The sequence below is a fragment of the Ambystoma mexicanum genome, chromosome 4q (genome assembly GCF_040938575.1).
Source record: "Ambystoma mexicanum isolate Mex_15411 chromosome 4q, UKY_AmexF1_1, whole genome shotgun sequence".
Taxonomy (NCBI): Eukaryota; Metazoa; Chordata; class Amphibia; order Caudata; family Ambystomatidae; genus Ambystoma; species Ambystoma mexicanum.
Window position 1 is genome coordinate 15,830,683 of NC_090928.1, and position 14,964 is coordinate 15,845,646.

General features: G+C 46.3%; 1 protein-coding gene across 5 annotated transcripts in view; it reads left to right on the top strand.

Moving 5' to 3' along the window:
- The window catches only part of VIT (vitrin), a 2,362,557-nt gene that overhangs the window by 914,387 nt on the left and 1,433,206 nt on the right, over positions 1 to 14,964 (top strand). For all 5 annotated transcript variants that reach the window (XM_069607358.1, XM_069607362.1, XM_069607360.1 and 2 more), the window contains one exon: positions 2,551 to 2,707. In XM_069607358.1, the coding sequence (XP_069463459.1) occupies positions 2,551 to 2,707 (157 nt within the window). The remainder of the gene's footprint in view (positions 1 to 2,550; positions 2,708 to 14,964) is intronic.

Consider the following 14,964-nt stretch of genomic DNA (forward strand, 5'->3'; position numbering starts at 1 on the left):
CTGGAACAGCCTCCCTGGTACTCTAAAACTTGAGGAGATTCATCTCCGGTTCCGGAAGCACCTCAAGACCTTCCTCTTTGTTTCTGCCTTGGCCCCCCCTCTCCTCTGCTGATTCTGTTCTCCCTCGGCACTGTGCACCTGGCCACCCTTTGTCCTCCGGGCCCAGGTACCTGCTCACCCTGCCACCCTCAAGCACTGCCTCTGAGCCATCTCTTGCACAGTGGTCTGTATCTGTACCCATACAGTCCTCCCTTTTCTTCCTGCACTTATCAGACCTACCCAGTCAGCTGCCTTAAACCCAGCACTTGCCACTTGCTAGCTGCACTACCATTGTTTGTTGCCTTTATTATTTATTATTATTTATCTGTTTTCTCCTTGCTCTGCACTCTCCTTTTCTCCCACTTCCATGCACTTCTCCCCCTGCCCCTCTCCCATGCACTTGCGCATACTCAATGTCACTAGGCCTAGTAAGATCGTTGTTTTGTTCTCCCCTGTACACCTTCCCTTGCCTTGTCGCGCTCTGAAACACTTGTGTATGAGCGTGATAGACATAAAATATCCATAGCAATATCAACCCTGTCAAGGTTGACAGGTTTTATAACTCATTTATAAAAGACCCTCCTTAGCCCATTTGGAGCTGTGAAGTCTGAAAGGCCTGTACGAACACGCTCATCGTTTCCCATTTGATTGTATGGCTAGAAAATTTCCCATAACATAAAATATTCAACAGCAGTGGGTACGTGATCTCAGACTGACATGGGTCATCTGCGTAGAGCAGAGCCTGTTCCTTGTGATTGAGCTCTTAATATTCTTGGCTTAGTGAATCATGTAAGCAAAGGGTTCCATCACTAGAACCATCCCTTGTAAGGTTAGCCCTGCCCTTCCAAACAAATATGGTGAAAAGTGATGTATTTCCTGTCCAAATGTAGGTCTTTGCCCTATTAAGTAGGTGTCTGCCCTCCAAAATTGAAAACTACATAACGGTCTTCAAATACTGGGCCATTCGCTGCTTGTAAACTTCACAATGAAATACCATTACGACACTGGACTAAATAGAAATGTATTTATTTTGTGGCAGATGCAATTCCTGGTAAGTTTTCACGGCTGGTATTGATGCCATGCTTCTACTAACTACTTTATCAGAGCTAAATGAAGGGCAGATAACGCAACTAATTTAATTGCTCAATTGCAAATTCGTAATGCCATGTGGTTAAATACTCGCTTCAGTGGCAAATCACCACTCTAAGTGGAAGGTGGATTGAACTGTGTTTAATAAGAAAGTAGTACTGAAGGAATATAAAAATGTGAGAATTTGTGACACTCCAACCTTTCAGCCACACTGCACATTTGTAATATATTTCATCTATGATAGATGCCCAGTAAAGAATGCCATTGTTGCCACGCTCACTCCCATACCACCACCCACAAAAACAGCTCCCTGAACATGCACACACATACGTGCACACATGTCCACACAACATTCACTCAATAATTCATACACAGCATTCGCTCATTCATTCACATGCATTCACCCATGCACCCTTACATCATGCCCTCACTCACACACACATTACAAAATAAAGTCTTACCTGCATGCAGCCCTGGTCTGGACTTTGCTCTGTTGCTATACCTCCATGAAAGCCCTCTGGCCCCCATGCAGCACAAACAAGAACCAGGAAGAAAAAAGTGCTTCCTGCAAATGTGTGCAGGAGCTCGAGCGCTTCTGAGCACCGCCCTAATCTGTTCGCATGTGCAGCGAGGTGCAAGAGCGCCTTGTCTCCCATTCAAATGTGGAGTTCCCCAGCCTCCATTCCCAGTGGGCAAGGCTGGGAAAACAAAACGCCCCTCGCCTTGCATGGTTCATTGGATATTCGTGCAGGGGAAGTAAACCATGTTTCCCTTTGACAGTTTAAGTCAGCCCAGAAACACTCCCTCAGCTGCAATAAGCAGCGAGTGTATCCACTGGGCTCGTGTGGCTCCTCCATATGGGGCAAGCGTTATGGCGGGTCAGTGCCCCCTCGCCCATTATGGAAGAGCTACCCCAGCAGTTTAGTCACAAGAGTGACGCTGAAAGTGTCCATAAAGTGTCCATAAACTATTACATTCTTTTTTCAGTATTGTGTGCTACATGTACACGCTATGCCTGTATGTTTTTCGTAAGCATTCATCAGATACTCTGGGCAGCATTCACAAAGTGATTTTCATTGAGTGCATCCAATTGAAAAGTGCTTTGTGAGTACAGCCATAGGTATTAGTAACCTTACTATCGTGTTAATCGCATGCATAAACTATGGCTCTGATGGTGTTTAATACCCGAGTTCTTCTACCCGTGTATCTCATTACAAATTAGATATACACATACATATTTTACAGTGATTAAAGACTGAACGTGCCTGTAGCACACGAAAATATTACGTTTCTTTGAACAATATTAAACTGTTTATTAATTTGCTTGCGTAACATACCAACATAAAGAATATAATAGCTTGTAAAAATGAATGTTATTAAAGCAGAATATGGCTACTAAATTGCAATTTTTTTCGTTCTTAGATGTACCTCATATTGGCTGTGATATTAAAGCAGGAAAGATAATCAATGCAGAATTTTTGGCAAAATGTCCAGCTGGATGCGGTGAAAGCAAACACCGTGTGTATGGATCTGACATTTATGCGTCCTTTTCCAGTGTCTGCAGTGCGGCTATTCACAGGTTGGTACATTTCTAAATTCAGTCAAGGTTAACAACAATGAAATGAATATACGTACATTTCTATAATGAGTTGTTTTAAACCTGCACATGATACTGGGTAACCTAAAAAGAAGAGGAAATAATGTGTTTGCAGTAGAACAAATAGAAATAGAATATTTATTGTAGTCCTAGTGTATGCCTTGAACTACCCAAGCATTTACCACCTGCCTTGTTATGAACCATAGGGCCTGATTTACACAAAAAGCTCAACAACACCGTCAAAGCTTAGCACTATGTAAAGATCTGGGTTCCCAGTGATGACTCTGATATCAGTTGATGTTCTAGTTGTTCCTTTATTGAAGTTCCAGTACATCTTTTAGATTTATCTTTTCAGGTTCATCTGAGCTCCAGGCAACATGCACACGCATCCTCTCAGGTAGGCTACATATCTCCAACTGACTCACTCAGAACACTCAACCATACATCAACATTCTCACAGACTACATTCCATGTCACTCACCCAACATTCCACTCATACTTACAAAAGCAACAAGGAAACCAAATCACTACATATCTTCCCACCTTAAGGAACACAAACTACACCTACCAAAACCATGTCACACTCGCAACACACACTGCACTCACACACTCCAACACACACAGCACGTGCATCACAACCAAAAACTACAATCACCACAACTATACACCCTGAACACGTCACCAGCTAAAATGGTACCAAAACACATACCAGCAGTGCCCTTCCCCTTTTCTACATAGTGGAGAAAGGACACCAGCAGTGCCCTTCCCCTTTTCTACACAGTGGAGAAAGGACACCAACCACTGAAAATTGCACCACTACAAATCCTCACAACCTCAGGTATCTCACTTCTCTCCACCTCCACCAGCTTGCAACGCCTAGCCAATACTATCCTCACAGCCACCCCACACACACACACAACTCCGAGCTGTGTACCCACACAATCCAAAGAACCAGGCTGGGCGTTCCAAACACCTGAGTGAAATGACACAAAACCACATGAACACCTAAAGTGCAATGCCACCACCCCAATCTGTCACCTGTGTCCTCATGAACCACCATACAGGCCAACCACTGCTAAGAGGAAGCATCATCACATCACACACCACATCACCAAATGCTTCACATTCACCAGAACGACTGCACACCCCTTGCACTACACATCCACTCCTATCCTCACAGCCACAATAAACAAACAACACCATGCTGTGCACCCAACCTTACAAAGAACCAGGCTGGGCGTTCCAAACGCCCGAGTGAAACAACACACAACAAAAACACCCACGGTGCAGTGTTGCCACCCCCTGTCCGTCACCTGTGCTCCCTGAAACCACACTAGCTAACACAACTGCTCTGAAGAAACATCCCCAGAAAACACACCACTCACCAAAAGCCTCTAGCACACAGGCAAACCACCACACATCAAATCCACACCCTGCAATAACATAACTACATTAAAACACTTAACATTTCTAGAACACTAAAAGTGAACTATTTAGTTTTCCAGTTAACACGAAAGTCCCACCTGCAAACAAAATTATTAGTGTGGCATAGCACATTTCGCAGCACGTTTGAATTCCATATACATGTAACATCTGCCAGTACCGACTGCCTATCACTTTTATGATGGTCCACCTGTGGGAAAAACTGATCAACATACTAATAGTATAAACTATCACCACACTGAAAATCACTGCACAAAGCCTATTGCTTTAAAAAGTCCATCTGTGGAAAGACAACTTGTTAGACACTCTATTAATACTAACCAAAACATCTAAAATACCGTACTAACATCACTACCATCTATTTTCTACACAGAGGCACGTCACCATACTTTCCCATTCAGTGTATATTCATTCATCAATTCTAATGTTGCAATTAGTGTCACACTATATCACCGGCCTCACATGACAACAACATTAGCAAAACCTCTAAAAGCATTGTACAGAAACGAACTCCCTCACAACAACCAAAGAAACATTTCATCACTCCTACGTGCCGCTTCTTCTCTCAGCACCCCATTAACACGAGAAACACTTTTGGTTGCACGGCCCCTTCTGTCTTCATGTACTGTTCCTCTTGCCCTTTTAAATAAAAAATTACCTTAGGGGGCACAGTGCCTCAGAAGCTGACCGTTCGACCAACTATCAGTCTCCAACAGCGCTCCTTTGCAATTCATAGGCCGCTGCTTCTGCTCGCTGGCATTTTAAAAAATTCCATTCCTGCCGTCAACCATGACAGAATTGTGGCACATTTTCTATGTCCCTTTTTTTTTTTCTTTTTTTTTTTCATGCCGCCACTGCTGCCTTACAATAGCCAACGCCCGGAATATGTATTGCCTTATTCGTGTTCTCCCCGGACCGGAGCCACACAATTAGTGCCATTGTCAGCCAAAGAGGAAAAGATTTACAACCAGCAGGCCACCCTTCATTTCACAACACGGACTCCTTCTTCCCGTGTTCACAACCTGCAGCTACAAGGAAAGGACCTCAAACAGCGCCTCCCCTAACGTCGCTACGTAGGAACTGCGTTTCAGGGTTCCGAGGCAACAGTCATTCCGATGACGCCCCGAACACTCCAAACAATCGTCAACTCCCCAGGCGTCCCTGATGACATGTGGCAGGGAAGGAAGGATGTAAAGTGTTCACGGATGGTTTGAAAGATCCTATGTCTGGGAGAGTGGGTATGACGTATTATCTGGAAAGCACTGCAGAGTGTAAAGTGGGGCGACTGACGAATGATGTGTCTATTTGTACGGCTGAGTTGGTGGCGATTGCATTGGCGATTGATAGGGTGTGCGAGTTGGGGTATGAGAAGGTGGTGGTGTTCTCGGATTCATTGAGTGGGTTGCAGGCAATTGTGACAGGGGATGGTGATAGGAAGGATGTGATTTTGGACATCAGGAGGAAGATTGATCGGTGTGTGCGTGGGGGAATGGATTTGGAGTTGGCGTGGGTCCCCAGTCACAGTGGCATTTTGGGTAATGAGTTGGTGGATCTGGCGGCGGCTGAGGGTATGAGAAGGGGAGCGGTTGATGTGAGGTTGCCTTTGAGTGTGGATGAGGTGAAGGCTGTGGTGGTGAGACGTGTCATGGATGAGTGGCAGGAGAGGTGGGGTGAAGGGCAGGTGGATGTTTGGTGTTCGTGGGAAAGTGTCGGTGAAGGTGGATGCGGGGAGTCTGGAATGGAGGAGGGGGGAGGAGGTGATGCTGAATCGGTTGAGGATAGGGCATGTGGGGCTGAAAGACTGTCTGTTTCGAGTGGGGAAGCATGAGTCGAGGGACTGTGCGGTGTGTGGGGTGCCTGAGACTGTGGGACATTTTCTGCTTAGGTGTGAGAGACATGTTTAGGAGAGAGAATTGATGAGGGTTCGGTTGTCTGCGCTGGGTGTGGCTGAGCTGAGTGGGAAGGCTTGCTGGGAGGTGACGGGGTGAGAGGCAGGAGGAGGAGCAGTGTGATGTTGGATTTTGTGAGGCAGACGGGGCGGTTGGAGGAATTGTGAGTTTATGTGAACTAAGTATTGATTGGTGGATTTGGTGCACATCATCCTTTAGGATGGGGAAGCGCCTGCGTGGGTCCGCCCACGCATCCGATAATTAAGAAGAAGAAGAAGATGACATGACAATTTTTCCTCAGCTGTCAGGGAGAGCATCTCCCTGCGCTCCAGCAGTCACTGCATCAGCCATCACCGCAACCTTCACTAAGCTTCACAGCGTGCCTCATATGCCTCCTGAGCGGCTCCTTTGCGCTGCCCCCTCTGATTCCACCAGGCCACCTCAGCACTCGGCTCCACCACCAGCGGTGTTTGTGCCTCCTGCACTGCCCTACGCCAGGTGCACAATTCATGAACCACGCTGCACTTCTTAGCCTCGGGCCCCCCTCACCAAACAAACCACTCTCTTAATCAGCATGCAGAGGCCACCATCACTGGAACAGCTATACACGCCGGTAAGAGCTTAAAGTCAATTATCTCTGTAAGGCCTCTCATTAGCCAGCATTTAGCTCTATGTACACTCTCCCCCACTTCAGGTGTTGTGTCAATGGGCCACAAACCCCTCCAGGCGCAATTGTTATGGACTCCAAACCCCTCCAGGTGCTACTGCCTTGTTCTCCAGTGCTGTAACGGACGCCAAGCCCCTTCTGATGCTGCACCTGGGCTCCAAGCCCCACCAAGTCTCACTCAATGGCTCCAAGCCACCAGCTGCACAGAATGGCTTCAAAGTTTCCAAGGCACAGCTTAGGCTCTAAGCCTCTTCACATGCTGCTGCCAGGAGCTCCAAGCCCCTTAGCTGCACAGCATGGCTTCAAAGTTTCCAAGACACAGCTTAGGCTCCAGGCCTCTTCACATGCTGCTGCCAAGAGCTCCAAGCTCCTCAGCTGCACAGCATGGCTTACAAGTTTTCAAGGCGCAGCTTAGACTCCAAGCCTCTTCAAATGCTGCTGACATGGGCTCCCTGCCCCTCCATGCCGCAGCTTTGGGTTCCCAAACCCCTTACATACAGTCACTGGGCCCTCAGCCCTGCCAAAGTTCCTCTGCAAGTCTCCTTGTTCTCTGTCCTTAACCTGCCCAACTGCTGGCAGGCCAGCTGGCCCCTGGCCTGGCACTGGTCACTACCTCCTGCGCCTATGCCCTTTGCGCTGGGCCCTCCTGCGCCTACCGACATAAAGCACTCGTCCTACCTGAGAGGATCTTTTTCTGTTGGGGGGCGGTGCATGTGCCATCCTGTGTGCTGTCCCCCAAGCAGAGCCAGCTTCCTCGTCGCCAATGTAAAGATCTGGGTTCCCAGTGATGACTCTGACATCAGTTGATTTTCTAGTTCCAGTACATTGTATAATGTTTAACTTGTCAAGTTCATCTGAGCTCTAGGCAACATGCACCGACATCCTCTCAGGTAGGATACATTTCTCCAACTGACTCAGAACACTGAACCATACATCAACATTCTCACAGACTACATTCCATGTCACTCACCCAACATCCACTCATACTTACAAAAGCAACAAGGACACCAAAACACTACACACTACTGCTAAAATTGCACTGTGCCACACTACAGCACTGCGATCTGATTCACAGAATAACGTCTGTGCAAAATCCAACGGTTCAATGGAAAAACTATATCACAGTACATGCGAAAAACACGCCCCCAGCGCAGCCCCAGTTTCACTGTGGGCACAAATACGCCTAAATGGGAAGTGCTAAACAGGTGATTTCAGCAATTGCACAGTGCAATCAGGTGAAATGCTTCAACGAATGCTCAGATTACTTATTCTTCATTACTCCTATTCATACTCTTCCTTGTGGTCACAATATTAATGTTATGAAGACTTTGGGCCTCATTACAAGGTTGGAGGCAGCCATGGAGCTGTTAGCTCCATGGCTGCCTCCAAAACCCTTCCGACTCCGCCCTGGTGAATGGAGCAATTACCGGTCCATTCCGAGGTCAGAGGGACCGGTAATTCCCCATTCACCAGGGCCATTCCACATTCCCATTTGAGCTCCCATAGGGCTCAATGGGAATGGGTAAGGCGCTAATAACGGTACCGCTAATTGCGGTAGCCTTATCAGCTCTAGAGTCCCTTTGCGGGTCCCATCCTCAACGCCTTTTTGGGCGGCTTATAACTTCGCCCCCCCTCTCACCAAACTTTGCAAAAAAAGTATATGGCCCACTGTGAATTTTTTTGCAAAGTTTGGTGAGGATTCGTCCAGGGGGGCAAAGTTATAAGGTGGGTCCCAAAACTTTTTTTTTCCCCATAGACTGAATGGGGAAAAACTTTGCTCGCGCCTACAGCCCAAACCGCTGGACGGATTTTCAACAAATTTGGACCAGGAGTAGCGGCTTTTGCACCTTTGGTGAAAATCCATCCAGTAGTTTTTTTAAAAATGACCGAAAAGTAGGTAAAAAAAAATTAGTGATATCTGTGTTCGGTCCGCGGACAAACACTTCCCTGTTCACTCCGTGGACAGTGTCCTGATTGGCCAATCTGCTTACGTCATGTCCGCGGACATGCAACGTGTTCGCTGATTGGACGGCGTAGAGCGTGAAGCGCGTCAGATTTTCGGTAGCACCCGCCATCTTGGATTTGCGGACGTCCACGGACAGCGCAGTGAAACTTGGTAGAAAAATTGTATTTAGTAGAGTGTGTTGGTGTGTAAGAGTGTTTGGGGAGGGTGGGAGAGTATGAGATGGGTTAAATGTTGTATTTTTTTATGTGGTAGACCCTCTTGTTGTGTTCGATTTGTCTGCGGACAACACGGCTGTTCTAAAATGTTCTAAATAAACGAAATGGGGGTGTTCTGAGGACGCAATATGTGTCCGTGTTGTTCGCAAGCAAGCTGAAATTGTTCTAAGAACACTCGCGGTGTCCTGAAATGTCCTTAAGTAAACAAGTTGGGGCTGTCCTGAGGGCGCTGTCCGTATTGTTCGCTGGTAAGTTGAAATTGTTAAAAGAACACTCGCGGTGTTCTGAAATGTTGTTAAATAAATAAAATGGGGGTGTCCTAAGAACGCGGTGTCCTGAAATGTTCGTAAATAAATAAAATGGGGGTGTCCTAAGGACGCTGTCCGTATTGTTCGCTGGCAACTTGAAAGTGTTCTAAGAACACTTGCGGTGTCCTGAAATGTTCGTAAATAAACAAAATGGGGGTATCCTGAGGACGCTGTCCGTATTGTTCGCTGGCAACTTGAAAGTGTTCTAAGAGCACTCGCGGTGTCCTGAAATGTTCGTAAATAAACAAAATGGGGGTGTCATGAGGACGCTGCCCGTATGTTCGCTGGCAAGTTGAAAGTGTTCTAAGAACACTCGCGGTGTCCTGAAATGTTCGTAAATAAACAAAATGGGGGTGTCCTGAGGACGCTGTCCGTATTGTTCGCTGGCAAGTTGAAAGTGTTCTAAGAACACTCGAGGTGTCCTGAAATGTTCGTAAATAAACAAAATTGGGGTGTCCTGGACGCTGTTCGTATTGTTCGCTGGCAAGTCGATAGTGTTCTAAGAACACTTGCGGTGTCCTGAAATGTTCGTAAATAAACAAAAAGGGTGTGTCCTGAGGACGCTGTCCGTGTTGTTCGCAAGCAAGCTGAAACTGTTCTAAGAACACTCGCGGTGTTCTGAAATGTTCATAACGCTGTCCGTATTGTTCGCTGGCAAGTTGAAAGTGTTCTAAGAACACTCGCAGTGTCCTGAAATGTTCGTGAATAAACAAAATGGGGGTGTCCTGAAGACGCTGTCCGTATTGTTCGCTGGCAAGTTGAAAGTGTTATAAGAACACTCGTGGTGTCCGCTAAATGTTTGTAAATAAACAAAATGGGAGTGTCCTGAGGACGCTGTCTGTATTGTTCGCTTGCAAGCTGAAAGTGTTCTAAGAACACTTGCGGTGTCCTGAAATGTCCGTAAATAAACGAAAAGGGTGTGTCCTGAGGACGCTGTCTGTGTTGTTCGCTGGCAAGTTGAAAGTGTTCTAAGGACACTCATTATGTCCGTGGACATTAAAAGTTCCCATAAGGCATAGTTAAAATGTTTGACTTTATGGGTGTGATATGCTGCGGTGGTTGTGGCCAGGGCATAGAGTCTTGGTTGCATGGCCATATGGCCATGCATCCAAGACTCTATGCCCTGGCCACAACCACTGCAGCATATCACACTCATAGTGTCCTGGCAACTTGAAAGTGTTCTAAGAACACTCGCGGTGTCCTGAAATGTTCGTAAATAAGCAAAATGGGGGTGTCCTGAGGACGCTGTCCGTATTGTTCGCTGGCAACTTGAAAGTGTTCTAAGAACAATCGCGGTGTCCTGAAATGTTCGTAAATAAACAAAATGGGGGTGTCCTGAGGACGCTGTCCGTATTGTTCGCTGGCAAGTTGATATTGTTCTAAGAACACTTGCGGTGTCCTTAAATGTTCGTAAATAAACGAAAAGGGTGTGTCCTGAGGACGCTGTCCGTGTTGTTCGCAAGCAAGCTGAAACTGTTCTAAGAACACTTGCGGTGTTCTGAAATGTTCGTAACACTGTCCGTATTGTTCGCTGGCAAGCTGAAACTGTTCTAAGAACACTCGCAGTGTCCTGAAATGTTCGTGAATAAACAAAATGGGGGTGTCCTGAAGACGCTGTCCGTATTGTTCGCTGGCAAGTTGAAAGTGTTCTAAGAACACTCGTGGTGTCCGCTAAATGTTTGTAAAAAAACAAAATGGGAGTGAACTGAGGACGCTGTCTGTATTGTTCGCTTGCAAGCTGAAAGTCTTCTAAGAACACTTCCGGTGTCCTGAAATGTCCGTAAATAAACGAAAAGGGTGTGTCCTGAGGATGCCGTCCGTGTTGTTCGCTGGCAAGTTGAAAGTGTTCTAAGGACACTCATTATGTCCGTGGACATTAAAAGTTCCCATAAGGCATAGTTAAAATGTTTGACTTTATGGGTGTGATATGCTGCGGTGGTTGTGGCCAGGGCATAGAGTCTTGGGTGCATGGCCATATGGCCATGCATCCAAGACTCTATGCCCTGCCACAACCACTGCAGCATATCACACTCATAGTGTCCTGGCAACTTGAAAGTGTTCTAAGAACACTCGCGGTGTCCTGAAATGTTCGTAAATAAGCAAAATGGGGGTGTCCTGAGGACGCTGTCCGTATTGTTCGCTGGCAACTTGAAAGTGTTCTAAGAGCACTCGCGGTGTCCTGAAATGTTCGTAAATAAACAAAATGGGGGTGTCCTTAGGACGCTGTCCGTATTGTTTGCTGGCAAGTTGAAAGTGTTCTAAGAACACTCGCGGTGTCCTGAAATGTTCGTAAATAAACAAAATGGGGGTGTCCTGAGGACGCTGCCCGTATTGTTCGATGGCAAGTTGAAAGTGTTCTAAGAACACTCGCGGTGTCCTGAAATGTTCGTAAATAAACAAAATGGGGGTGTCCTGAGGACGCTGTCCGTATTGTTCGCTGGCAAGTTGATAGTGTTCTAAGAACACTTGCGGTGTCCTGAAATGTTCGTAAATAAACTAAAAGGGTGTGTCCTGAGGACGCTGTCCGTGTTGTTCGCAAGCAAGCTGAAACTGTTCTAAGAACACTTGCTGTGTTCTGAAATGTTCGTAACGCTGTCCGTATTGTTCGCTGGCAAGTTGAAAGTGTTCTAAGAACACTCGCGGTGTCCTGAAATGTTCGTAAATAAACAAAATGGGGGTGTCCTGAGGACGTTGTCTGTATTGTTCGCTGGCAACTTGAAAGTGTTCTAAGAACACTTGCGGTGTCCTGAAATGTTCGTAAATAAACAAAATGGGGGTGTCCTGAGGACGCTGTCCGTATTGTTCGCTGGCAAGTTGAAAGTGTTCTAAGAACACTCGAGGTGTCCTGAAATGTTCGTAAATAAACAAAATTGGGGTGTCCTGGACGCTGTTCGTATTGTTCGCTGGCAAGTTGATAGTGTTCTAAGAACACTTGCGGTGTCCTGAAAAGTTTGTAAATAAACAGAAAGGGTGTGTCCTGAGGACGCTGCCTGTATGTTCGCTGGCAAGTTGAAAGTGTTCTAAGAACACTCGCGGTGTCCTGAAATGTTCGTAAATAAACAAAATGGGGGTGTCCTGAGGACGTTGTCTGTATTGTTCACTGGCAACTTGAAAGTGTTCTAAGAACACTTGCGGTGTCCTGAAATGTTCGTAAATAAACAAAATTGGGGTGTCCTGGACGCTGTTCGTATTGTTCGCTGGCAAGTTGATAGTGTTCTAAGAACACTTGCGGTGTCCTGAAATGTTCGTAAATAAACAAAAAGGGTGTGTCCCGAGGACGCTGTCCGTGTTGTTCGCAAGCAAGCTGAAACTGTTCTAAGAACACTTGCGGTGTTCTGAAATGTTCGTAACGCTGTCCGTATTGTTCGCTGGCAAGTTGAAAGTGTTCTAAGAACACTCGCAGTGTCCTGAAATGTTCGTGAATAAACAAAATGGGGGTGTCCTGAAGACGCTGTCCGTATTGTTCGCTGGCAAGTTGAAAGTGTTCTAAGAACACTCGTGGTGTCCGCTAAATGTTTCTAAATAAACAAAATGGGAGTGTCCTGAGGACGCTGTCTGTATTGTTCGCTTGCAAGCTGAAAGTGTTCTAAGAACACTTGCGGGGTCCTGAAATGTCTGTAAATAAACGAAAAGGGTGTGTCCTGAGGACGCTGTCTGTGTTGTTCGCTGGCAAGTTGAAAGTGTTCTAAGGACACTCATTATGTCCGTGGACATTAAAAGTTCCCATAAGGCATAGTTAAAATGTTTGACTTTATGGGTGTGATATGCTGCGTTGGTTGTGGCCAGGGCATAGAGTCTTGGGTGCATGGCCATATGGCCATGCATCCAAGACTCTATGCCCTGGCCACAACCACTGCAGCATATCACACTCATAGTGTCCTGGCAACTTGAAAGTGTTCTAAGAACACTCGCGGTGTCCTGAAATGTTCGTAAATAAGCAAAATGGGGGTGTCCTGAGGACGCTGTCCGTATTGTTCGCTGGCAACTTGAAAGTGTTCTAAGAGCACTCGCGGTGTCCTGAAATGTTCGTAAATGAACAAAATGGGGGTGTCCTCAGGACGCTGTCCGTATTGTTCACTGGCAAGTTGAAAGTGTTCTAAGAACACTCGTGGTGTCCTGAAATGTTCGTAAATAAACAAAATGGGGGTGTCCTGAGGACGCTACCCGTATTGTTCGATGGCAAGTTGAAAGTGTTCTAAGAACAATCGCGGTGTCCTGAAATGTTCGTAAATAAACAAAATGGGGGTGTCCTGAGGACGCTGTCCGTATTGTTCGCTGGCAAGTTGATAGTGTTCTAAGAACACTTGCGGTGTCCTTAAATGTTCGTAAATAAACGAAAAGGGTGTGTCCTGAGGACGCTGTCCGTGTTGTTCGCAAGCAAGCTGAAACTGTTCTAAGAACACTCGCGGTGTTCTGAAATGTTCGTAACGCTGTCCGTATTGTTCGCTGGCAAGTTGAAAGTGTTCTAAGAACACTCGCAGTGTCCTGAAATGTTCGTGAATAAACAAAATGGGGGTGTCCTGAAGACGCTGTCCGTATTGTTCGCTGGCAAGTTGAAAGTGTTCTAAGAACACTCGTGGTGTCCGCTAAATGTTTGTAAAAAAACAAAATGGGAGTGAACTGAGGACGCTGTCTGTATTGTTCGCTTGCAAGCTGAAAGTCTTCTAAGAACACTTCCGGTGTCCTGAAATGTCCGTAAATAAACTAAAAGGGTGTGTCCTGAGGACGCTGCCCGTATGTTCGCTGGCAAGTTGAAAGTGTTCTAAGAACACTTGCGGTGTCCTGAAATGTTCGTAAATAAACAAAATGGGGGTGTCCTGAGGACGTTGTCTGTATTGTTCGCTGGCAACTTGAAAGTGTTCTAAGAACACTTGCGGTGTCCTGAAATGTTCGTAAATAAACAAAATGGGGGTGTCCTGAGGACGCTGTCCGTATTGTTCGCGGGCAAGTTGAAAGTGTTCTAAGAACACTCGAGGTGTCCTGAAATGTTCGTAAATAAACAAAATTGGGGTGTCCTGGACACTGTTCGTATTGTTCGCTGGCAAGTTGATAGTGTTCTAAGAACACTTGCGGTGTCCTGAAATGTTCGTAAATAAAAAAAAAGGGTGTGTCCTGAGGACGCTGTCCGTGTTGTTCGCAAGCAAGCTGAAACTGTTCTAAGAACACTCGCAGTGTTCTGAAATGTTCGTAACGCTGTCCGTATTGTTCGCTGGCAAGTTGAAAGTGTTCTAAGAACACTCGCAGTGTCCTGAAATGTTCGTGAATAAACAAAATGGGGGTGTCCTGAAGACGCTGTCCGTATTGTTCGCTGGCAAGTTGAAAGTGTTATAAGAACACTCGTGGTGTCCGCTAAATGTTTGTAAATAAACAAAATGGGAGTGTCCTGAGGACGCTGTCTGTATTGTTCGCTTGCAAGCTGAAAGTGTTCTAAGAACACTTGCGGTGTCCTGAAATGTCTGTAAATAAACGAAAAGGGTGTGTCCTGAGGACGCTGTCTGTGTTGTTCGCTGGCAAGTTGAAAGTGTTCTAAGGACACTCATTATGTCCGTGAACATTAAAAGTTCCCATAAGGCATAGTTAAAATGTTTGACTTTATGGGTGTGATATGCTGCGGTGGTTGTGGCCAGGGCATAGAGTCTTGGGTGCATGGCCATATGGCCATGCATCCAAGACTCTATGCCCTGGCCACAACCACTGCAGCATATCACACTCATAGTGTCCTGGCAACTTGAAAGTGTTCTAAGAACACTC